Source organism: Zootoca vivipara, chromosome 15, assembly GCF_965207765.1.
Source record: "Zootoca vivipara chromosome 15, rZooViv2.hap1.1, whole genome shotgun sequence".
NCBI lineage: Eukaryota > Metazoa > Chordata > Lepidosauria > Squamata > Lacertidae > Zootoca > Zootoca vivipara.
In genome coordinates this window covers 22528987-22552627 of record NC_142598.1, presented here as the reverse complement: position 1 = coordinate 22552627, position 23641 = coordinate 22528987, and the positions used below count along the sequence as shown (strand labels likewise).

Below are 23641 nucleotides of genomic sequence, written 5' to 3'. Positions count from 1 at the left end.
AAGTAAGCAGGGACACCGCAGGGGCTTGAACCCCGTCCTGGAAACCAGGAGCGCCGACCACCAGCGTCTTTTGCTTTTTTTTTTTGGCAATGCAACAAGGTGAAAAGCAAAACCTGAGAGAACACTCTGAATACAGAATGTTCTCTCAGGAAAAAAGAAAACCCTTAAGAGTTTATGAAGTTGCAGATAGAACACAATTGAGGCTTTATCCCTTGCCAAGCAAGGGATATTCACCTAGATGTGTTTAAGTCACAGAGTGCCATTTTCACTGCCATTAATTTGCAGGGCAGAACAGAGACTGGTTCCAGTCTTCAAACTCTGCCTTTATGCTCACCTTCTTGTTTGTCCCTCTGAAGTGTGAATTCATGGGCCTGAAAGTTTCCTTCTGCTGGTCTGTGAAAAGCAATCTGGACACTTTAGTTTGTCCCCGGCCCTTTCCCGCCAATTCCAGAGAAATGTTTTTTGAACACAGCTGTTCTTACTAACCTGATTTCTGCCGGAAGAGCTGACTTCACCCGACTGTGGTGGGCTCTTGGACAAAACCGTGAAGAGATCAAGCGGGGGGGAAATGGAGAGGCCAGCACAAAAGGATTGTATGAAAAAGATCACTGAATTGTGGAGTGTGGAGTTCACTTGCCGTTAAGTTTCCTGAAGGCTTGCAAAATTTTATTTCTTGTGCCACTGAGATGCACCTGGAAGAGACTAGGGTCTTCAGCAGCCCTCCCCTCCAGACACAGGAGCAAAAACAGCAGGTTACCTAAAGCAGCGCAGTCAAGATGCAGGTGCCTCTTAATCCTACACTGAAGATGTTCACTTGATGTATCAAGAGCTCTGACATTGCAGCAGATCTGCTTCAGGCACAGGTAGCTCTGTGAGGTCTGTAAAAAAAGAGCTGGAACAAAACAAGGGTGGCTGTCCCACCAAAAGATGTACCTTATTGTGTGGTGATGGCACAGGAAAAAACCTCTCCTGCAGTGTTGTCCCGACAAAAGAAGTCCGTCCAGGTAGAAGAACAGAGAGTGTCTGCATTAGGCTTTCGAGTTTGCAGCTCTTCTGAAAAAGTGATTGAATAACCAACATTGCTCAATACGAGCTCTTTGGAATATTTAGTTTATATATTTGATGTATTATTCCATTTAGAGCCTACCTTTTCTCCAACAGGCTCAGAGTGCTTGAATGGTCCCCCTCACTGCGACTTGAAAGAATCTTTGTACAAATAGTTGCAGGCAGAACACAACAGATATTTTCTCCTCACCCAAGCACAAGATACTCACCTAGTTGACTTTCAGCCAGAAGACACACAACTGTATTGCTGCTATAATTACGATAGAGCATTTAGAGATTACTTGTTAGTTATTAGTGACTATCGCCACCTCTGATGATTCAAAAGTTTTTTTTTAATAGAAGCTACGATTGCAGTTGAAGGTAACCAAGTGAGAGGTTACAGGCAAAGGAAGCAGTTTGCTACACCAGGTTTTTAAATATATTACCTTAGGAACAGAAGTTACAGGTGAGGATCCAAATTTTAGTCTTTGTCGGAAACCCAGCAACTATCAACCCTATTGTGCAAGTTTTCACCAAAAAGCCAGTTAATACAATTTGGGTCAAATTATATTTCTAATAAAGTCTCAGCATTTATGGATCATGTTTCCTGCAGTAAACAGACATACCTGTACCCCAGGCAAAGGAAATTGGGAGCTACATGCCTCCTTTATCTACAGGATTTAAGGGTACAGACCTCTATTTCAAAACATTTCACAAATGTGGGTTATTATTATTTTGTGTGGCCCCACTCTGGTCATTAGTGGAACAATCAGCCACCCCCTTATGTATGAGTAAAAATGGCCAGAGAGTCAGGATTCATAAGATTCCAAACATTTTCTCAGTCATTTCAGCCTTACCATTAGCAGACATAATTTTCTGCCCTTTATGTACAGGAAAAAATGGTCAAGGCTCATCCTCCCTAACTATGAATTTGTATGTGCTTAAACGTTTGCTTTTTTTTTTTTTTGCTTAAAAATGGCCGACAAAATGGTGAAAACCTCTACTCACTCCAGTGCCTCTACCAGGCCGCCTCTACCATTGCCATCAGTAGATTCCCCCTCAAAATGCCTTAATTGCTTATTCACACTGAAATCGGCAAGGCAACTTTTACAGACAAAGGAAGCAGTTTTGATGCACCAGCTTTAAAAATGGGTATTCTAAATGTATTACCTTAGGAACAGAATTACTGGCGAGAATCCAAATTGCTGGCATGTTTGGAACCTTCTGGATTTATATACACCTGAAGGAACAAAAACTCAACAATACTGTATTTTGGTGACTCTCTTCTGCAGTTGCCCAGTAACTACAATTAGGTATAATACTCTCACCCTTGGCTGGTTGCTTTTTGCTGCTCCTCCTTGTGGCTTTCTGTTATTTCCCCACTTTTTGCTTACCCCAGAATTCTTGATCCTAGTGGCTTCCAAACCTTTTCTGGTTCAATAGTTATTTCTCTTTTCGTGCCTTCATTCTTTTCTAACTTCACCAATCTGAAGTGGCTCCCGGAATGCTTGTCAGGTGCCTTGATTCCCATCAGGGAAAAGGGTGGGGTATTATTATTAAAAATAAAATAAAATAATAATAATAATAATACTATAATGCCTCTTCCTAGCTTCATATGCCAAATGCCACCACTTTTAAGCCTGGTGCTCAAGAGGGTTTGTTCTTCTACTCCAGGCATGCCCAAACTTCGGCCCTCCAGATGTTTTGGACTACAATTCCCATCATCCCTGACGACCACTGGTCCTCTTAGCTAGGGATCATGGGAGTTGTAGAACAAAAATCTGGAGGGCCGCAGTTTGGGGGTGCCTGTTCTACTCCTTGGAAGCCACATTATAAATAAAATGAAGTTCTGCACATTAGCGAAGGAGTTTATCTATAGTCCCAAAGAAGCTATCACAAAATGGCTGCAAAGCATTTTTGTCAAGAAGGCAACCTGAGCTAACATGAAATTAAATGGAACTATATCGTCTTCTGCCCCTCTGCTTTGCTCTTTATCACATGCACAGCTTTCTTTCCCCCTGTATCGCCCTAGGCCTTCTCACTTCTAAGTTTTACCTGTGTTAAAATCTTCCCAATCTTGGTTTTTTTAACTTCTGGAGCGAGGTTCTGGAGCAAGTGGTTCTGGAGCGAGTGGTCGCAGACTAGATCCAGGTGCATTTGGAAGAAGCTGGTTTTCTGGATCCATTTCAATAGGGGTTTGCCCTGGTTTGGCACAGAAACTGGTTTTGGCATTGGTCGCCCTCTGTCAAGAGAGAGACGAGGGAAACATGTCCCTGTTAATTCTTCTCGACCTCTCAGCAGCTTTCGATACCATAGACCATGGTATCGTTCTGAAGCGACTCTCCAGACTAGGAGTGGGTGGCACCGCTTTGCAGTGGTTCCAGTCCTACTTGGATGGTTGCTCCCAGAGGGTGTTACTTTTCAGCCCCGTGGAACCTCCAATGTGGGGTTCCACAGGGCTCAATTCCATCCCCCATGTTGTTTATTTTTTTTAAAAAAAATGTATTTATTGAAGATTTTCAACACACACACATACAAAAATACAAGACACAAGAAATACAAAGAAAAAAAAGAAAAAAGAAAAAAATGCAAAATACAAAATACAAAAATATCAAAAACAAAAATTCTAACTTAAATCTTAATCATTACCCTTTGGACTCCCCCGACCTCCCCCACCTTGGGTCCCTGTTACAATATAATTTAAACTGTATTCATTGTAATTTTACATATCTTAAATATTATTCTCTCAATCCTTTACTCTTGTTTTCCACTCTTCTTCCGAATATTGATACAATCCCCTTAACTCTAATACTTCAAACCAAATATTTCTAATTCCCTTTATTCATTCTCTAATACTTTTTCCCTCTGCCTATAATTTTTATTAACAACGAATCATCATTCTAATATTAACTCTTATTGCAAATATTATTTCAGACAATAATAACATAATTCCCTCCCCCTTCCCCCAGATTCAGATTCTCCAGGAGTGTACAGCAAGATCCATAAAACATACCAGTATAGGGCCATACCATTTCATCCATCTCTTTAAATCATTTATAGTCTATTGACCCACACCCACCCTTTCCCATAGCTTCCACAAAGCTCTTTCCACCCATTTCTGCAGTTTCCCTCCCGTGTTCCCCATGTTGTTTAACCCTGGGAGGTCACCTGCTCTGGATGGGGTTACACTGCAGGTTCGTAGCTTGGGGGTATGTCGCTTGAGACTCAGGTCGCCTTAGTGGCCCAGAGTGCCTTCCATCAGCTTCGGCTGGTGGCCCAGCTACGCCCCTATCTGGAAAGGGATAGCCTAACTACTGTTTGTCTGCCTTTGAAGATGGTTCTGAAACTTCAGCTGGTGCAGAATTCAGCAGCCAGGTTGCTCACTGGAGCAAGACAGTTTGAGCATATTGCACCAATCCTGGCCTGACTGCACTGGCTACCAATTACTTTCCGGGCCCAATTCAAAGTGCTAGTTTTGACCTATAAAGCCTTAAATCGCTCAGGACTGCAATACCTCAAGGACCGCCTCTTCCCATATAAACCTGCCCGGACCCCAAGATAATCTTTTGAGGCCCTTCCTTGTGTGCCTCCTTGAGAGGTCAGGAGGGGGGGAGGAGCAACACGAGAAGGCACCTTCTCTGCAGTGGCCCCCTGCCTGTGGAATGCTCTCCCCAGGGAAGTTCGCCAGGCACCTTCATTATACACCTTTTAGGCGGCAGGCAAAAACCTTTTTAACCAGGCCTTTGCCTGACCTGATCTACATCCTATACCCTTTTTAAAATGCTGGCTCTGATTTTGGGGGGTGGGATTTATTGGGTTGCTATTGTTTTGTTTTTGTGTATTTGATATTTTATGTGAACCGCCCTGAGACCTTCGGGTATAGGGCAGTATAGAAATTAAACAAACAAACAAACAAACAAACAACTTTAGCAGCAGAAAACCCAGCCTTCTTTTTATGAAATGGCTTCTCCAGTTGCCTTTTAAAAGAAAAGCCTTCTATTTTCAGTATTTATTCTTCACTCTGCTAGCAGACTTCATATCCACCTACCCTTTCCTGTGCTCTTCACATCCAAAGACCAGATGGCTGAAAGGTGAATAAACTTGATTTCGCCCCTTGTGTTCTTCCATTTGTCTTAGTTTCCCCTCGATATCTCTTTTTAAAGTTGTAAATAATAATATTTCCATGCTGTACAATTCCTTTGTTTACTTCTTAACCCCCCTCCCCTAATCCCTCTGCCCATTCGCTCCTCCAGCTCTGGCCACGGAGAGGGCTAAAACCAGTATACAGCCAGGGACAGTCTCACTCACTAGAATCTGGGCCGCTCCTCCCACCACCTGTTGGTCATAAGGACACATAAAAAAGTCCCTCAGCCCATTAATACAGTGGATACAAATGTGTTTGTTTTCAACATGGGATCATTGCGCATGGGTGAGAAATTAGTGCCCACCCCACTCCCTAATAACAAGGTTGCTGGGGTGCCGACTTGAATAAAATATTGGTGTGTGTGTGTGTGCCAGTATTATCAATCACATGACCCAGCAGACACACCATTTGAATAGCAATACCCATCAACTTTTTTTTGGGGGGGGAGACCCAGCCCCTTCAAATATTTTATTGGGGAGGGGGTTTAAGAGGAGTTAACTCCTAAGCTGGGGGTATGTGTTCTTCCTGGATCAATGCCTTTGCTTGCCTGGCTATGTGTAGCACCTGCATTTTGCCCATGTATCACACTGATCTGAGCATTAAAGATTTTGGTAGACACTGCAGCCTGAGTTCAAATTCTTCATTGAGCGGGAGATGGGAAACTCTCCTCCACAGGGCGTTTTTTCTGGATATTCCCCTGACCCTGAATCCCAGAGCCAGTTTTCTTTTGGGGGGGATGTGGGTGTTCTTGTTCCTCCCATAATTTCTTGTTCCCAAGATGTTCTCGTTCCTCCCATAATTTCTTGTTCCCAAGATGTTCTCGTTCCTCCCATAATTTCTATCCAGTTGTAATTGAAAGTGGCATCATGAACAAACATCTCCCAAGGGATCGCAGGTAGAAAATGGTCTTTCTAGCTTTTATTTTTTTAAAAACAACAACAACAACACAAAGACTTTTCAATTCTGAAATTGGAAATTGGAAATATTATTTAACGCAATATGAAGAGGTGTTGATGTGCCAGGTACATTTTTGTATTGGATTAATTCCCAAACCCAGATAAAAAATAATAATGATATTAATTCCTTTTTGCCTTCTTAATCTTCTGAATAAAGATAAAGAAATGATAATGCCCTCCCACTAGAGGTCAAAGAGAACAACAATTACCAGACCTTTAGAAGGCATCTCAAGGCAGCCCTGTTTAGGGAAGCTTTTAATGTTTGATGGATTTCTGTATTTTAATGTTTGATGGATTTTTGTATTTTAGAATTTCTGTTTTGTTGGAAGCCACCCAGAGTGGCTGGGGGAACCCGGCCAGATGGGCGGGGTATAAATAATAAATTATTATTATTATTATTAAAGATAAAGAAATGTTAATAACAACAATAACAATAACAGTAATTTACTATTTATACCCCACCCATCTGGCTGGGTTTCCCCAGCCACTCTGGGCGGCTTCCAACAAAATATTAAAATACAATAGTCCGTAAAACGTTAAAAGCTTCCCTAAGCAGGGCTGCCTTCATAGTTTGAGTAGTAGTGCTCCAACCGTAGGAACATCTGCCCACTTCCAGTCTTGTGGTTCTTTAAGAATTTCCAAAAAGTGTAACTAACCACTGACATAATATCTGCAAGTTCCTTTAGTACCCTAGGGTGCAATTCACCAGGCCCTGAAGACTTGAATTACGGTAGTTTCAATGGGCTAGTCCCCGAAAGGGCTCCTGTATCATCTCTTCACCTATCTTGGGATGCAACTCTGTCCATTTATTGCTTAATCTGTTTTTATGAGGTCAAGCACAGTTTCCATTGTGTGAGAAGACTGAAGCAATCCTGTCTGCTCCCTGTCACCTGCTAACACTTCTCTGTCCTTCACACTGTGAACCTACCATTTCCTGAACACAGCAAAACACACACACACACACAAACTCCCTCCTTTTGGTTATTTTGAACACCCCTAATAAGCCTTACACACATTGTGAGCTTTAGCCCTGCTGATAATCTGTACAAGCTTTGGCTATTTATCTGAAATTGTCCTCAGTGATTTACCCTTTCAGAACTCTTTGTTTTTGAAGCTCAAGAGAATAAATGTTTGGACTGAACATATTTGGGGTGTTTCTAGAGTGGCCTCCCTGCTCTAAAAATGTCCTAGAAAAATATAATTGCCGTCATACTTGACAGTTCAGAATGAATCCCAGACTGTTTATGTGGTTGTATCTACATAGATCCTCACTTTAGCCAAGATGCTTCTGTTCCACCCTAGAGATTAAACCTCTTGAGAGCCCCCTCTGCTTCCAGATGGTATTCTGAAGGTTTTACAAAATTTATTACGACTCCTTCAAAGGGGAAATAAGGGCATATCAATTATTGCTCTGGGGTTGTGCTCTGGGGCAAGGAGAGGCAGTCCTGCAAGTTTGCAGCCCAAACTGGCTGTGGATGAGGGTACCAATTATCCAGTCTATGATTCCTACCTACCCTCATACCATCCTCGGGGCACTTCTGCTTCTGTTCAAAACACTTCCTCTTTTTTTTTTTTAAAAAAAAGGCAAAGCATGAATGTTTAAATTAATATATCTATACTTTAAGAAGGAGGATTCAATGTGCCAAAATAATGTACTTCTATCCGATGAATTGCAAAGCCCGTAGGAAGCTGCATTTCGAACCCGAGTGAAGAACCTGCCATCACTAGTCTTTAAATATTGGGTTGATTTAGATGTAATCTCAGTCCCCATCCCACTGGCCTGGCTTGTGAGAAAGAAGTTGGACGCTTTTGCTTCTGTTTCAGATTAAGCACAGCTTGCCAGACAAACTAGGCTAGTTGAAACAGGCCAGTGTCAAGCCAGAGTTTACCAAGTTAACTTGTTTCAACTAACCATAGTTGGGGTTACTGTATATTCCTGTGTATAAGTCTACTTTTAACCCAGGGAAATCTTCTCAAAAGTCGGGGGTCGTCTTATACGCCGGGTCATATTTCTTATACAGCGAGTATATCCCAAACTCTATATTTTAACTGGAAAAGTTGGGGGTCGTCGTATACGCCCAGTCGTCTTATACGGTAATTATGCTGTGTTCACATGACAGGCAAAACTGGAGGTAATCTGAAATAGGTGTTTATGATCTCTTATTTGTGGCTGCCCCGGAGAGGGGCATGGAGGATGTCAAGGCTCAATGGGGCTCCTTCTTGTTCTGTTAAGCCATCTGTAGCTCATGAAGGGGGGGGGGGGAAGTGGCACTGACATCCTTTTGTTATTGGTGATGCACTCACTGGGGCAGAGATGAAGTGTGGCAAGGTGGCGGCATGGCTCAGGGGGTGGGGGTTGGCATCTGCCATACCTGCCAAGTTCCTGTCAGAGAAATAAGGGATCCGACCGGAAGTAGCGCTGCCGCCATTTTGGAACTGGGCGGAGCATGCTCCGAAGCGACTTTTGATGCTGCTTTGCCCAGTTCCAAAATGGCCGCCGTGCCAGAAGTTGCACTGCAGCCATTTTGGAACTGGGCAGAGCTGCATCAAAAGTCGCTTCGGAGCATGCTCTGCCCAGTTCCAAAATGGCCGCCGCGCCAGAATAAACCGGGGGGAAACAAAAAAAATCCGTTTTTTCAGCTGGGAACAGCTGGAAAAACGGGGGTTTCCCGGGGAATACGGGAGACTTGGCAGCTATGTTGGCATCTATGCTTGCAGGACATCAAGACTCTCAAGCTACAGCTCTCCAATCTCTCTGTCTCTGTCCCAGTAAACAAAGGGTCGCCACCCGGAGAGTACCACTGCCCCACACACCCCTGCTCACATGCCACTTCTTTGCTAAACCAGAGTTTAGTGCTTTATCTGAACACACTCGTTATGCCCATCTTTGCCCTATATCTAAAATCTACTAAGTGCCAAGGGATGTGTGTGCAGCAGATAAACACGGAAACATGTCTACTGCTGGAAGATACTGCTCTTGTTGAAAATCTCTCAACATATTTCTGTCCTGGAACCAATACAGTTGGAGAGAAATAACAAGTCTTTTTTGGAGAGCTGAAAGCAGTTTGAAAGAAGATCACTGCTTATGGTGTACACACTATCATAAGAATATACCCTCCAACATTTATCTGATGAAAATAGGGACACCCTATTCAATAATAATAATAATAATAATAATAATAATAATAATAATAATACTTTTATTATTTATATGCACACACCATGTGCATACACCATGGGAAATGTTATCTCTCTCAAGCTACTTTCAGTACTCATAAAAACAATTGTCTGTCTCTAAGTAGCTGAAAAACAAAGTCCACTTCCATCAGCATGACTCAGCACACCATGCAAGAAAGGAAACAACCTGTGAAAGGGAAAAAGAAGAATTAGTGTTTTTAGACCACAGAACCATGAGAATTAAAATCAGATGTAAGGTGGTAAAGTCTGTAGCTGCTTGGTTGTATAAATTCAGGCTACAAGTGGGGCTCCATGGCTGAATTTTCCTACAGATAAAAAAAATCCCCTTAACTTTAATTTCCCTATATGTAGAAAACTGGTGTGCCATGGATGAGGTTGAGGCTTCTATGTGTAAATCAACTAGGGTCAGGGCCTTTTCAGTATTGGCCCCAACTTGGTGGAACGCTCTTTCACAGGAGTCCAGGGCCCTGCGGGATTTGTCATCTTTCCGCAGGACCTGCAAGACAGAGCTGTTCCGCCTGGCCTTTGGGTTGGATTCAGTCTGACCCCTGTGTTTTCCTCCCTCATGGTTTGGATTTATGGACTACTTAAAATGAGGCTGCATTTTAAATTTTAATATTGTATTTTAATCTGTATTTTAATTAATTCTTTTCTTTTCTTTTATGTCTTATTGTAATTTTATTGGTGTTAGCCGCCCTGACTGGGTAAGGCGGGGTATATATAAATAATTATTATTATTATTATTATTATTATTATTATTATTATTATTATTATAAATGATTTTGTTTGAATAGAATAAAATGCAACTATGCAAGCCCTTTGTGTTCTGAAATAGTACTAGTCAGACACAATTTGACCACCTGAACTAGGGGTATGTCCACACAGGCAACTTAAAATACAGTGAAGTAAGGTAATCTCCCCACACACATTTGCACTAGCTGTACACACTAAAGAGTTGTCTCGTCCCCACAACTCCTATTCAAGGAAACTGTTGTCACCTGCCCATGTGCAATGGCTGATGAAACTGTGTACACTTCAGCTACAGCATGTGTTTTCAAATCGGATGGAAGCTGGTTTGAGGGAAAACACATCAAACGGAAGCATTTTTCGAGGAACTACAGAATGCATATGGATTTTAGCTAATATCCTTTGTGCTTGGCTTCCAACACCTGTGTTGATAGTGCCCTGGCCCTGGAGTAAGTAAATCGCAGTGTGTATATATGCCTAGGGCAGAAAGAACAAATGCAGGCATTCCTGCATGTGGTGACTGTTTCTTAAGAACAGAAACCGCAGCCTTGAAATTGGTCACTGACTAAAAACGTAATGGAATTCATGGGCTGGGCCAAGGGCCCTCCCATTGAGAGCCAGGTAAATGCCTCAGGATACCCAAACGATAAGATAAGGCAAATCAATGGCAGCCTAGGAAAGTGGTGATCTGGAGAATTTAATGGGTGACTGGAAAGAGAGGGAAAGTTAGGAGCTGCTTAGAGGCAGAGCGGTGTGCAGCTGACATACTTCACAGATACGGCACACTTACTTGTATATTTTTTATGTTTTTAAAAGCCGACGCAGCCAACTTGTATTACAAGACAGTAGGCCTGGTGTAATAATATTTATCATTGATACAGTGTGGTTTATATCTGCTTTATATACATGGTCAACAACCCTTCCAGATAAGCCAGCATTATTATTCCCACATGGAAGGAAAGGGGGCCTGAGATGAAAAGCAGTCTTTCCCAAGCCACACAGTTCTAGCGAGTTCTTGGCTAAAGTCGGAATTGAACCATGGGCTCCCCAGCTAACATTCTTACTTATGACACTAAACCAACTCTATTCCATGTGTCATAAAGCTAAAGGACCCCTGGACGGTTAAGTCCAGTCAAAGGCGACTGTGGGGTTGCGGCGCTCATCTCGCTTTCAGGCCGAGGGAGCCGGCGTTTGTCCACAGGCAGCTTTCCGGGTCATGTGGCCAGCATGACTAAACCGCTTCTGGTGCTATGGGACACTGTGATGGAAAGCAGAGCGCACGGAAACGCCGTTCACCTTCCCGCTACTTGCACTGGTGTACTTTTGAACTGCTGGGTTGGCAAGAGCTGGGACGGAGCAACGGAAGCTCACCCCATCATGGGGATTCGAACCACCGACTTTCCGATTGGAAAGCCCAAGAGGCTCAGTGGTTTAGACCACAGCGCCACCCGTGTCCCTCCCTCCATGTGTCATATAGTGAATATGAATTGTAAAGTGAGCAGTCATTCATGGGAGTGTTTTCAACACATTCCCATGATGGAAAACCATAAAAACATTAGCATTGGTCATCCACATACAGAGCCTCAACTGGCATATGAATGGCCTGGTCTCTTCTTTCACCTGGGTGGCATTTGGTTTTCATTCAGTTGCCCTTGCGATCCACACTTGTCAGGAAATGGTACACAGCTAAGATAGCTAAAAAGAACTCCTTAGCTGAACTTTTTGTCCTAGGGGCGAATACAGTATGATCTCATTTTCCCTGTTGTGTGTATCATTTGAAGAGTTTTTAACAAAATCGCCATTAGATTTGTCTCTTTTTGGAGGTGTTCCCTGCGGGTATACATCTAGTTCAAGCTAAGAACACATGATGGCTGTCTATCATTCCCACATTCTGTTGGGTAAGTTTTCCTTCTGTGTCCATGCTTTCCATCCAAAAGGTGTTTCTGGAGAACAACAGGCTCACTTGTCCTGTTAATTACAGGTAGGTAGCCGTGTTGGTCTGCCGTAGTCAAAATAAAATAAAAATTCTTCCAGTAGCACCTTAGAGACCAACTAAGTTTGTCACGAAAGCTCATACCAATGACAAACTTACGGTAGTTGGTCTCTAAGGTGCTACTGGAAGGATTTTTATTTTATTTTGTTTGTCCTGTTAATGTAACATCAGGTTGCACACAAATCCATTTGTTGCCTTTGAGACAGGATACATCCAGGCAGAATTGCCACTGATGTTATCCCTAAGGCAAACCTTGAGGTGAGCCTCAGTGGCACAGCCTCTTGTCAAATATTAGATAAGCCACCTTGAATAATAGAATTGTAGAATTGGAAGGGACCGCAAAAGTCACCTAGTCCCACCCCTTGCAATGGAGGAATCTTCACACCAATGTGGGCCTCATAAACCTGAGATTAAGAGTCTCATTCTCTACCTACGGAGCTATCCCACAGTGCTTGCTATTGTTTGGACTTTCCACAGCAACAGCAATGCATAGTATGCTGGGCATGTGACATTTTGGCGCCTGAAGCAAACCACCAAATGGTGCCTCCCCCACCCAGGAATGAAGGGGTAAGGGAATATCTAAATCAGGAACAAGGGAGAAACAAAAGATCTACGTTGGGATCTGCTGCCCTTGTGGACTCTGCCACCTGAGGCAGTCACCTCATCAGTGGGCCGAGAGAGAACAGGAAGGACCGAGGGATTAAGAAAAACAGAAACAATTTCGAAAGAGGGATTAGAATTAAATTGAAAATTATGTCAGCAAATTGCCAGATGATTATGCCAAACTCCACACTGAGTCAGCTGCCGTTTGGTGACTGGTTCTTCCACTGCATCATCAATTTGTGACTGCTGGGCCTCCATAATTTTCAACCTTCTCAAGTGGGCCCTGTGCTTTGAGAAACCCCTGCTCCAGATTGTAGGGCTCTTCTGTTAGCAGGGACTAGGATAGCAGGCTGTGAAGTGTGCATGGCTTCATGGAAATGCATGCACGATTGCTCCACAAGGAAGAGTCTCTGGCTTTTTCCTGGTAGTGTTCCTGATGTGCAGATAGATATAGTACCAAGCAGGGAATGTGGGGTTTCCCCATTAGCTGGGTCAAGACACAATAATCTACACTGGCCTTCCCCAACCTGGTGCCTTCAGATGTTTTGAAATACAGTTCCCATGAGCCCTATCCAGTCCAGGAAGGGCTGATCATCTCAGATAATAGTTTTAAAATTGTTCTGTGGCACTCCAAGCTCAGGAATTGAGCATGTGCCATGTAGCTCAGTTCTGTGAAGAGAAAAGGCTTGTTTGCTGGCCAGTAAGAAGCGGGTGGCGCTGTGGTCTAAACCACTGAGCCTAAGGCTTGCTAATCAGAAGGTCGGCAGTTCTAATCCCCGCGACGGGGTAAGCTCCCGTTGCTCGGTCCCTGCTCCTGCCAACCTAGCAGTTCGAAAGCACGTCAAAGTGCAAGTACAATGGAACCTTGGTTTATGAACACCTCGGTTTACAAATTTTCGGTTTACGAATGCCGTGGACCCATCTGGAATGGATTAATTCACTTTCCAATACTGTCAATGGGAAAGTTTGCTTCAGTTTAAAACGCTTCAGTTTATGAACAGACTTCAGGAACCAATTACACCCATGCTTCGGGTTAAGTACGCTTCAGGTTGAGTACTCCGCGGACCCGCCTGGAACGGATTAATCCACTTTCCATTATTTTCAATGGGAAAGTTCAATTCAGTTTATGAACGCTTCAGTTTATGAACAGACTTCCGGAACCAATTATGTTCATAAACCGAGGTAGCACTGTAGATAAATAGGTACCGCTCCGGTGGGAACGTAAACGGCGTTTCCGTGCGCTGCTGTGGTTCGCCAGAAACGGCTTAGTCATGCTGGCCACAGGACCCGGATGCTGTACGCCGGCTCCCTCGGCCAGTAAAGCAACATGAGCACCGCAACCCCAGAGTCGTCCGCGACTGGACCTAAGGGTCAGGGGTCCTTTTACCTTTAAGAAGCCAAAAGGTTTCAAAGCCACTGATCTACAGTGTTGAATCACCTCCCTAATGCTCAGTTCTTTTTGCAAGTTTAGATCCTGGGCTGGGGTAATATTTCAGTGATCCTTCACCCAGTTGTCAATATTTCAACAGCACAGTTGTAATTTTACAAGAACTTTCGCTGCTTTTTTTCTGTGCTCCTAATCCCCAGGTGTTTTCCTTAAATCACACAGAGACACTCTGCCTTGGCTGTCACCTGGGAAGGTTACTGACCTGACAGCAGCTCCATTCCCTCTTTGTCCATATAGCACAGAAGTCAAGAGTGTAAACTAAAACTGGTACCTGCCAGGCAATCTGAGTAGGAAGAACACATAGTTTATATCTTTACAGAGCTCATAAATAGTTATGTACATGCCATGTGATTTAGGGATGGGCCTAGTGCCCAACCCTGTTGAGGGAGGTGTCATTGAAAGCTTTCTACAAGATAAAAGAGAGTGAGAGATCTTCGCCCCAGTAAGAAAAAGAAGCTGTAGAAGCAGATTGACACACACCCCTTACTCACTCTTTGCAATACTCCACTCATTTCCTCATCTGCCTTCCTGTTCTTTTAAAGAGGCCCAGCGGGGAGGGCAAAAGAGGAAAGAAAAAAACGTTCTCACCTGAAGAAAGGACAGAGACAATACAGTACTATTTGGGGGGAAAGATCGTGGAATCTGCTTACTAAGGAGGGGTAGCTCTCTGTCTACACTCGCAACTTCCTCCTTGGGTGTTTGGATGTGCCCTTAAAGGGTGAAGACGCGAAGCTGCTGGCGTTTCCTCTCTTGCTGGGAGCCCTGGCAAAGGAGCTTGCAATCAGTTACCTGGGGATGACAACAGGAGGGAAGAGCTCATGGCTGAGACTGGTGCAAAGCATCCAAGTTTGGTGAGTGACCAAGGCTGGTGTGGGGCTGCTGCTACCGCCAGAGACTTGTGTGAGTGTTGCTTGCGAAAGTAGCCGAGGTGTGTACATGCCTGTGAGCAAATGCGACAAAATAAAATGAAAAATACTGAGAGCATCGGTCACATGTGAGTTTCTGTTTAGCGGTAGAATCCTTTTACAAATCTTTAAATGACCTGGGTGTACTTCCTTCTGTCCTGTGCAAGAAGTCAGCTGGTGCTCAGACATTGCAATCACATTTATATTTACTCGGGTGTAAGCTGTGCTCAGTGTGGTTTACTCTCTACTAAGCCTTCTTTGGAGGTCTTTAAGCAGAGGCTTGACAGCCATCTGTCAGGAATGCTTTGATGGTGTTTCCTGCTTGGCAGGGGGTTGGACTGGATGGCCCTTGTGGTCTCTTCCAACTCTATGATTCAATGATTCTAAGCCTGTTTAGGTTTGCAGCCTGATTTATGAACAAGCTTGATTAGTAGATAGGGAGGTAAAAGGACAAACTCACTAAACTAACTATTCCTGTAAAGTTGAGTCAGCATTTTCAAACTACTGTTGCCACTTTTGTCTTCTGCCATCATTATTACAATATTTCTTAATCTTTTTTTAAATATACAGATTTAACAGCATCTCAAAGCAAGAGGCTGTGAGCTGCATTGATAATTTATGCATGTTTCATCGTTACGTTGCAGCAATAACCATGAATCATAAATGCAATGTATCTTAAAGGTTAACCAAGAAATTGGTGTTAAGTTTTGAATACTATTGTTAAGATTTAAAAAAGTTTTCCGTGATTTAAGAGTAAAGACTAGCTATATTTTTAATTAGTGAAGATTTGGCTCTCTGCGTGTAAATAGATTCATTTATAATATATACATATTTACAATTTAACATTCCTTTCTTTAAGGAATGTGGTGTTAAGCAACCTCCCCTCCCCATTTTATCTTCCCAATAGTTTAGGCTGAGCGATGGTGACTGGTCTAAGGTAACTTAGTGGCTTTCATGGCTGAGAAGAGTTCAGGACTCACACCTCCCTGGTCTTAGTTGGACGCTAACCACTACACCACATTAATTATAATAATTATGTTAATTATAGGTATGCTTGGATTCGCTTGGGCTTTCTTTTGCCCAAGTGTTTGTTTCATACCATGCATGGTGTTTACATGACCATTTTTCAGCCACCTTGGATAGCCTAAGCGCAATTGGAAGATAGAGTAGGTTTTCCAGACTCAAAAGAGAGCAGGGCAATTAAAGGCACAGAAGTCCTGTCCTCTATTGAGTCTGGCAACCCTAAGTTAGAGACTCTCTGAAAGTGGTTTAAAAAACAAAACCCAAAAACCATAGCTGTTAATCCTACTGAGCATGTGAGCTAGTTTGAAGTCAAAAAGCTGCTTGTCTGTTCAGATGATTGACTATAGTAAAAATGTCCAGAATTTCCAGCTGTATCTACATATGGGTCAATGTTTTTGGCTGCTGGTGGTTCGAGCCTACCCTGGGATGGCATTACAGGTGGGTTTGACAAGGTGAACCCCCCGGGGTACCTTCCAACTCTACAATTCTATTATTCCATCTCCCCTCCATCCTTCAGAATCTAGGGTTGCATCCATGTTTATTGTCTATGGAATAGACATGTGTTCATGCTGGTTCATGAAGGTGTGATACCAGGAAAGGGTAGTGCAGCTGAGAGACTGATAAATTTTTCAGACAACTCCTGCCACCCCTCCCCCTTTCTTCCTTTTTTCTTATTCACTTCCTTTTCTTCCCCTGTCCTTTGTTTGGGTTTTGTAAGAACCTTCCCCTCCCTGACTCTGCAGAGTGGAATTTCCCTGCACTGCTGCTAAGCTCAGGCACACACACAGCTTTGGTGGTTTTGTTTTGAAGGCATGGGAAACGAGAGTCCAGTAAGAAAGCTATTAGAGGCCAATAGCAGAACTTCCTCCATCTGGGATTTCCCTGTAGCCTGAAAGGAGCAATGTCCATGACTGGCACAGCCTGCCTCATGATGACCGTGCATGCTTGCCCGAAAGCAGTTGTTTAAAAGGGGTTGTATTGCTGCCAGACACCAAAGGGAACAACATGACAGTGCTGTGAACATGCAAGTGAAGCCAAAGTTAGAGAGCCATTTATTTCACCTGGGGAGCCAGGGATGCAGTTAATTCAGACTGGGTGAGCTTCTCTGCTTTTTTTAATCAGCAGTGGGTATAAGTAAACTATTATGATTATTATTGATTGCATTGGAAAATTTTTCACCCGTTTACCTTCTATTTTTTTTGCCTGGTTCACAGACCCCACCCCCCACCCCTACGGTGTGGACCGCAGTGTGGTGTAGTGGTTAAGAGCGATAGACTCGTAATCTGGGGAATTGGGTTCGCGTCTCTGCTCCTCCACATGCAGCTGCTGGGTAACCTTGGGCTAGTCACACACTCTCAGCCCCACTCACCTCACAGGGTGTTTGCTGTGGGGGAGGAAGGGAAAGGAGAATGTTAGCCGCTTTGAGACTCCTTAGGGTAGTGATAAAGCGGGATATCACATCCAAAGTCGTCTTCTTCTTCTTTCCCTGGTTTCATTTCTCTTGTGTAAAACAGCATAGGAGACTTACGACATCATCATCGTCATGTTTTTTATTTACAATTTAAATGTACTGTACAGACAGAACATATGGGAAGCAAGGGGATTCCTGCGGTGCGCAGCAGAACCACTGATCTTGTGCCAGATTCCCAGAGAGCAACTGCACCCCACTGTGATTTCATCGTTAGTCAACCCACAGCTGCGTCAGCTTTCTACCTGGCTCTCCTCTCCCTGCATTGGCTTTCAAACTTGCCCATCCCACTAGCCAAAAGGTGCTGCCTTTCAAAGGAGCAGAGAGATTCCAGGCTGTGAAGTCCAATTGGCTATTTTGGATGGTTGGATGGAAAAGAGGGACAACTGATGTTGGGAAGTCTCACACAATGTGACAGTTGTGTGGGATTTGTTCTGAAATGTGTGGGTGGCATTCAACTAAGAGCCATTGAAATTAATGAACATACTGAGATAGGGCCATTAATTTCAACGCGTCTACTCCAAGTAAAGCTTAGCTGAATACCACCCTATGTTTTTCTGGGTAGTTGCTTGACTCCCTTGGAATTTGACCTGGCAGCACTTTCCTTTTGTCTGATGCATATTGCATATTGGGTATCTCCTCGTGGCTGTGTGTGGTATTTTACCTTTTGAGAGACGCAAAAAGCTGTTGTTGCCCATTGCTTATTTCTTGTGTCTGCCTAGGGTCAGTTTAGTGTGCCTTTGTTGCACTTCAGGTTCCACAAGGAAAGCTGGAATTAGTTCTCTGAAGTGCAATCGGTGCTACATTTGGTCTTTTGTCTGCATCTTAGCATGACTATCGTGGACATCTACTAGGATCAGTAGTTTTCAGCCTTATCAGACCACTTTTAACTCAATCATGCATGCAGGGGCTAATTTCTTAATCAATTTCTTAATTTAAAAAGAAAACCAATTCCTTACAAAAACAACAACAATCTATTTGTGTGGTGGTAGTGCTGTTTTTGCAACCCACCTTAGACCAGGCCATGACCTGGCTTGGGTTGCCAACCCACCAGTTGAAGACCAGTGTACAAGATGGCACTCGTGATAAGTCACCCACTTCCAATTCCTAACAACTCTCAGCAATTTTGGACCAGTTTTAAACTTTAAAATTATATATGAGAATATATTTGCTTTTTGCTTATCTAGATATCCACAGGAGCACTCATGTAACCCTTTAAAGTAACAGCACAATTTTATTTAAGGGTATCTATTTTCACTCAACTATGACCTAACATTTTTCATCTCCCACCCCCCTTTCTTCCTTTGAGAATCCACTAGAGCAGGGCCTTTGGCCCTTCAGATGTTGCTAAACTACAACTTCCATCAGCCCTAGCAAGTATGGCCAAGGATTATGGTAGTTGGAGTTTGGCATTATCTGGCAAGCCAAAGCTTCTCCACAGTTGCACAAGAGCGAAGTCTAAGGAAGAGCAAGCTCTCTGCTCATCTCCTTACTCCAGGAATGAGGGATGTCTTTCAGCTCAAGGGCGGAAGCCACATACTAGTGGCAGGTGGAGCAACAGAGACCACATTCCTGCCATGCAAAAGTCAGCTGTATCCACAACCAGAGGCCCACACACATTTCTCCATCCATCCAGCAAGAGGAATTATCTCAGTCCCAGTAGGCAAAAGAAGTTGAGGAGGGTTGGTATGGCTTGGGGTGGGAGGGTATAGCTTGGGGAGTCCCAGGGGCCAGATAAAGAGGGCCACATTTGAGCCCCAGGCCAAAGGTTCCCTACCCCTGCCCTAATCCTTCATTATGTTGTATATTTATCATGGATGAAGGCTAGTGCTTCAATAGCTCTAAGTGGTTACTTCATTGGAATGATTGCCTGTATATATTTGCACTCATGTCATCAGGTACTAGGCTAGCACATGGAGTGTCATTTCAGACCCTTGTCGTGTGCTTGAGTCGCATATGCCCGTGTCTCTTCATCAGCATCACTGCCTTCTCATCTCTTTGACAGATGCCCATTCTTGCCGCTGCCCAGCTTTCTCCCGTTGACTGCCACTCTTGCCATTCCCTCTGCCATGTTGTCCGCCTCACACTGGAAGAGCCTCCGTCAGACGTTAATGGTGCTGTTCACCGCCACAATTCTCATTGGAATCACCATGCTGGCCCTCTCTACTGACATCAACCCTGTTGGATTTTTCTTCATTGCAGTGGGGGGTCTGTGCTTGCTTGGCTACCTCATTAGTTTGGCCGTGGAGCTCTACCTGAAGCAACGCAATCCAGCGGAAGAAAATAATCCAGGCTCACGGAGACAAAGCCAGGCTGGGTAAGCAGCTGTGTCGTACGTTGCTCTCCTTTGCATATGCTGACCCTTTAGAGGTAGTCTATACAAAGAGCAGATTGTGGTAGATCATGAAAAGGGCATGGCTGGACCAGACCATGGATCTGTCTTGTCCTGCATGCTGATGATAATAATGATAATATCGTTTATACCCCACCCATCTGGCTGGGTTTCCCCAGCTACTCTGGGCGGCTTCCAGCAAAATATAAAAACACAATAAAACATCATACGGTACATTAAAAACTTCCTGATACAGGGCTGCCTTCAGATGTCTTCTAAACGTTATATCCTTGACATCTGAAGGGAGGACATTCCACAGGGAGGGTGCCACTGCCGAGAAGGCCCTCTGCCTGGTTCCCTGTAACCTCATTTCTCAGGGAAATGGCAGAAGACCCTGAGAGCTGGACTTCAGTGTCTGGGCCGCTGAACGATGGGGGTTTAGGGCTTTAAAAGGCAGAACCAACACTCCAAGTGGCCAACCAATAATTCTGGGAAGCTTACAAGCAGAGCATGAAGGCAACAGCCCATTCTGAGATTTATTACTTCTCAGATTTTTAGCTACAATGGCTCGAGATTATACTTAACTGTAGTGGCAAATTGATATATTCTCCACTGACTTAGGCCTAAAGTCTTAAAAGCTCTCCTGAGCTACCAGTTACCACATCCTCTTGGGTCAGTGAATCAAATAATGCATTGTATGAAATATTCCCAGGGGAGGACTGCAGGATCATATTAACAAAACTGCTTGTGGCTGGTTGTTAAAAGCAATGAAAACCATGAATTGGCATTGCATCTGAACCAACCTCAAGAAAGCCAGGGGTAAGAGTGAAGGGATTTGTTATTTTTGGGTGGGATTCTATCTGGAAGCACCCTAAAAGTCTATCAAATTCTCCAGTAGGTTTAATAGTAACTCCTTCTCCGCAGCAAACTTAGGGGACTCTTACTCCTTTCACTGGAGCTACAGTTCCCAGAATTCTTTTGGGGGAAGCCCTCACTGTTTAATAATAATTTTATTATTTATACCACGCACATCTGGTATCATAGTGTTTTAAATGCATGGTGCAGAGGAGGACTGTGATAGTGGGGGCCAGAGTGCACTTGATGATCCCATTGCTTGACTATGGTAGATATTATGCCTTGTTGAGAGCACAGATAATCCTCCTTTGTGGGAAGTATGGAGGTATTATAATGATTTGAGTTTTTAACTACTTCCCCTCTCTTTTACCAGCACAGTCAATGAGGCCTATGAGGCACCAGCATATGAGGAGGTGGTGACTACTGGCTACGTATCAGGACCAACCATCTGGACCATCACATCCAGTCCAGGGACAATGCCAGTGGAGCCCCCTCCGTACAGCGTGGTCATTGAGCCTCCTGCCCACGGAGAGACTGTGGTCGAGGCGTTCAGTGTCTCGGTGGCACCAGGCCCACGGCGTGCCTCGGAGGCAGATCTGCAGTCCAGGTTCCGCCTCAGGTTGCTCAGGCCGCCGAAACTGCAGCGATTTGTCTCGGATACCCATGAACTCAAAGGTGTTGAAGAGCGGGCAGAACGCCCGGAGCCCCTCACCCCCCCTCCTGCCTATGAGAACGCGACGGTGGAGGAGATCTTTGAAGAAGAATTTGAGCCCTCCAGGCTATGAGAACGGGGCACCGTGGACACTTTTTCGTCAGACTTTCTTCAGTGGCTGTCCTGTTGCAATCCATACGGTATGAGAAACATGGCCTGTGTGCAGGATGTTAGCTGCTGTACCTGCTTTTTAAGAACTCTCCTGAGAAATGTGCACATACAGGTCTGAATTTCTCATGGGAAATAAAAATATACAGTATATAAAAAAAATGAACTTGTTTTTTTCTGACATTTCCAGAATGTTATTGGACTTAACAGTATAGGCTGCTCGGAACCTGGTTTTGAAGAAGGCTGGACTGGTTGGTGTAATGATTGCTGCTTTTAAAAAAAAAAAAAAAAAAAAAACCACACCTGAAACCAAATAAACTGAGATGGCAAATCTGGGATCAAAACTACAAACCACATCTTAATGTTTTCCAAAACCTGTTTAAAAGCTTTGAGTCTGAGAGTTAGCAAACTGAGATTATTAAGGAATCCAGCTTCTGAAAATAGCACTTACTCAATCCATATTTCTTTATTGTGGAACAAACTGCATATTATGGTACAGAACAGTGAATTTGTAGGTATGTAAAATCATAAACATTGATTTACAATTGAATAACGTTGCTGAGACATGCAATTGCTTCCTGCCCTTTTAAGAAACATACTAGCTGATTACCAAGGAATTCTGTAATGAAAGAATATATGAAATTATTTGATCACAGAAAATCTATTGCAGCCAGGATACAGACTGATGGATGTCATAGTCTTTTCCTCAACATTGCAAACAGTATAACTTTAAGAAACTTGAAAACAGGACAATCTGTATAACAGCTGTGTTTATTGTCCAACCTATCATGTACGCTACTGGGTGTCAAAAACAGATGACAGGCCAAGGGATAGGAGAATATGGAAACCTGGAAATGGAATGCTTAATGGGTAAAGATGAGCATGTTTCTGTATTTAGTCATCTGAAACTGGGTCCAGACTGGATGGAAATAGGGCCGACCCAGTCCGGAGGTAAACTGAGACTATTCTCCCAGGCTACAGGGTGTGGATGAATCCACTTCCAGATGTGGAAGCAAATTCCATTGATATCCAAGGGATTTACTGTTGATTTTAATCATCTTTTAAATGTTTTTAAGTATCTGTTTTTATCAATAATTTCAGTATTTTATATTATATTTTTATACACTGCTTAGAGATTTTCGTACGATAAGTGGTATGTAAATTTTATTAAATAAAGGAAATGTTGTTCTACCAGCTCCACTCTGTCACCTTTAACAGCTGATTGACATGCAGAAATTAAGCAGATGATGCTTTGCCCTGTAACAGATGGTAGCACCTATCTTTAGAATTAGGCAGCAATCCTCTGCACAATTTCACACATTAAAATCAGTTGACTGCAGCCCTCTGTCCACTTAATCTGAGAGTAAGCTTCGCTGAACTCTTCGCTGAATCAGATTTACTGCTGAACAGGCAAGTATGGGTTTGCACTGCAATTTTATCTGTGGCTATAAGAAGAAAGAGGAGAATTGCTGGTAACTGAGAAACAGACAGGCAAGTCTCTTTAACCTAACTCCAAATGAGTGAAATCTAATGAATATGTACATGAAACATGAGGAGACACTGGGTTCATTGGGCTTTGGTTATTGTTTGAAGGGTTCCACCACCCTATTAGCCCAATCTGATCTCCATCCCACTCCACCATCATTCTAAGGCAACCTTAGAATGAGCACCATATAGGAGTTCCACCCCAACTGCAATATTCAGCTTAGTTGAAAGGTGCCCCTTCAGTTAAAGGGTCTTGCCCTGCTATAACAGTCTTTTACTGCAACAAAGCAAGGGAAATTCTGGTTGTATTGGAGCTTCCACAGTGGAAGTCCTATCTCTTTTCAGTCTCCTCTATTCCAGGCTAAACACATCCAACTCCCTCACCTTTTCCTCGTAAGGCTTGGTTTCCAGGCCCTTGATCATCTTGGTTGCCCTCCTCTGTACACATTCCAGCTTGTCAATATCCTTCTTAAACTGAGGCACCCAGAACTGCACAGAGTTTCCTAGGTGTGGTATGATGACTAAGGCAGAATAGAGTGGTACTATTACTTCCCTTGATCTGGAGACTATACTTCTGTTGATACAGCCTAGATTAGCATTCACTTTCTTTTGCCACTGCAT

The 23641-nt window shown here is 43.5% G+C and overlaps 1 protein-coding gene and 1 long non-coding RNA gene across 3 annotated transcripts; one reads left to right on the top strand and one right to left on the bottom strand.

The window, feature by feature from the left end:
- Window positions 1–9324: 9324 nt before the first annotated feature.
- On the bottom strand, window positions 9325–15198 carry LOC132591236 (uncharacterized). Its single transcript, XR_009556850.2, has 3 exons — window positions 14922–15198; window positions 14335–14415; window positions 9325–9508 (listed from the first exon to the last, which is right to left on the bottom strand). It is a non-coding gene; the product is annotated as an uncharacterized LOC132591236 (long non-coding RNA).
- On the top strand, window positions 14473–22731 carry TMEM139 (transmembrane protein 139). Of its 2 annotated transcripts, none has more exons than XM_088658589.1 (3): window positions 14473–14983; window positions 19534–19845; window positions 21089–22731. In XM_088658589.1, exons 2-3 carry the CDS (start codon window positions 19598–19600, stop codon window positions 21498–21500), a joined length of 660 nt encoding a protein of 219 aa, XP_088514715.1. In that variant the 5' UTR covers window positions 14473–14983; window positions 19534–19597; the 3' UTR covers window positions 21501–22731. The 2 variants fall into 2 exon arrangements, with proteins under 2 accessions (XP_088514715.1, XP_088514714.1); XM_088658588.1 differs by lacking the exon at window positions 14473–14983 and adding an exon at window positions 17015–17155.
- The last annotated feature ends 910 nt before the right edge of the window (window positions 22732–23641 follow it).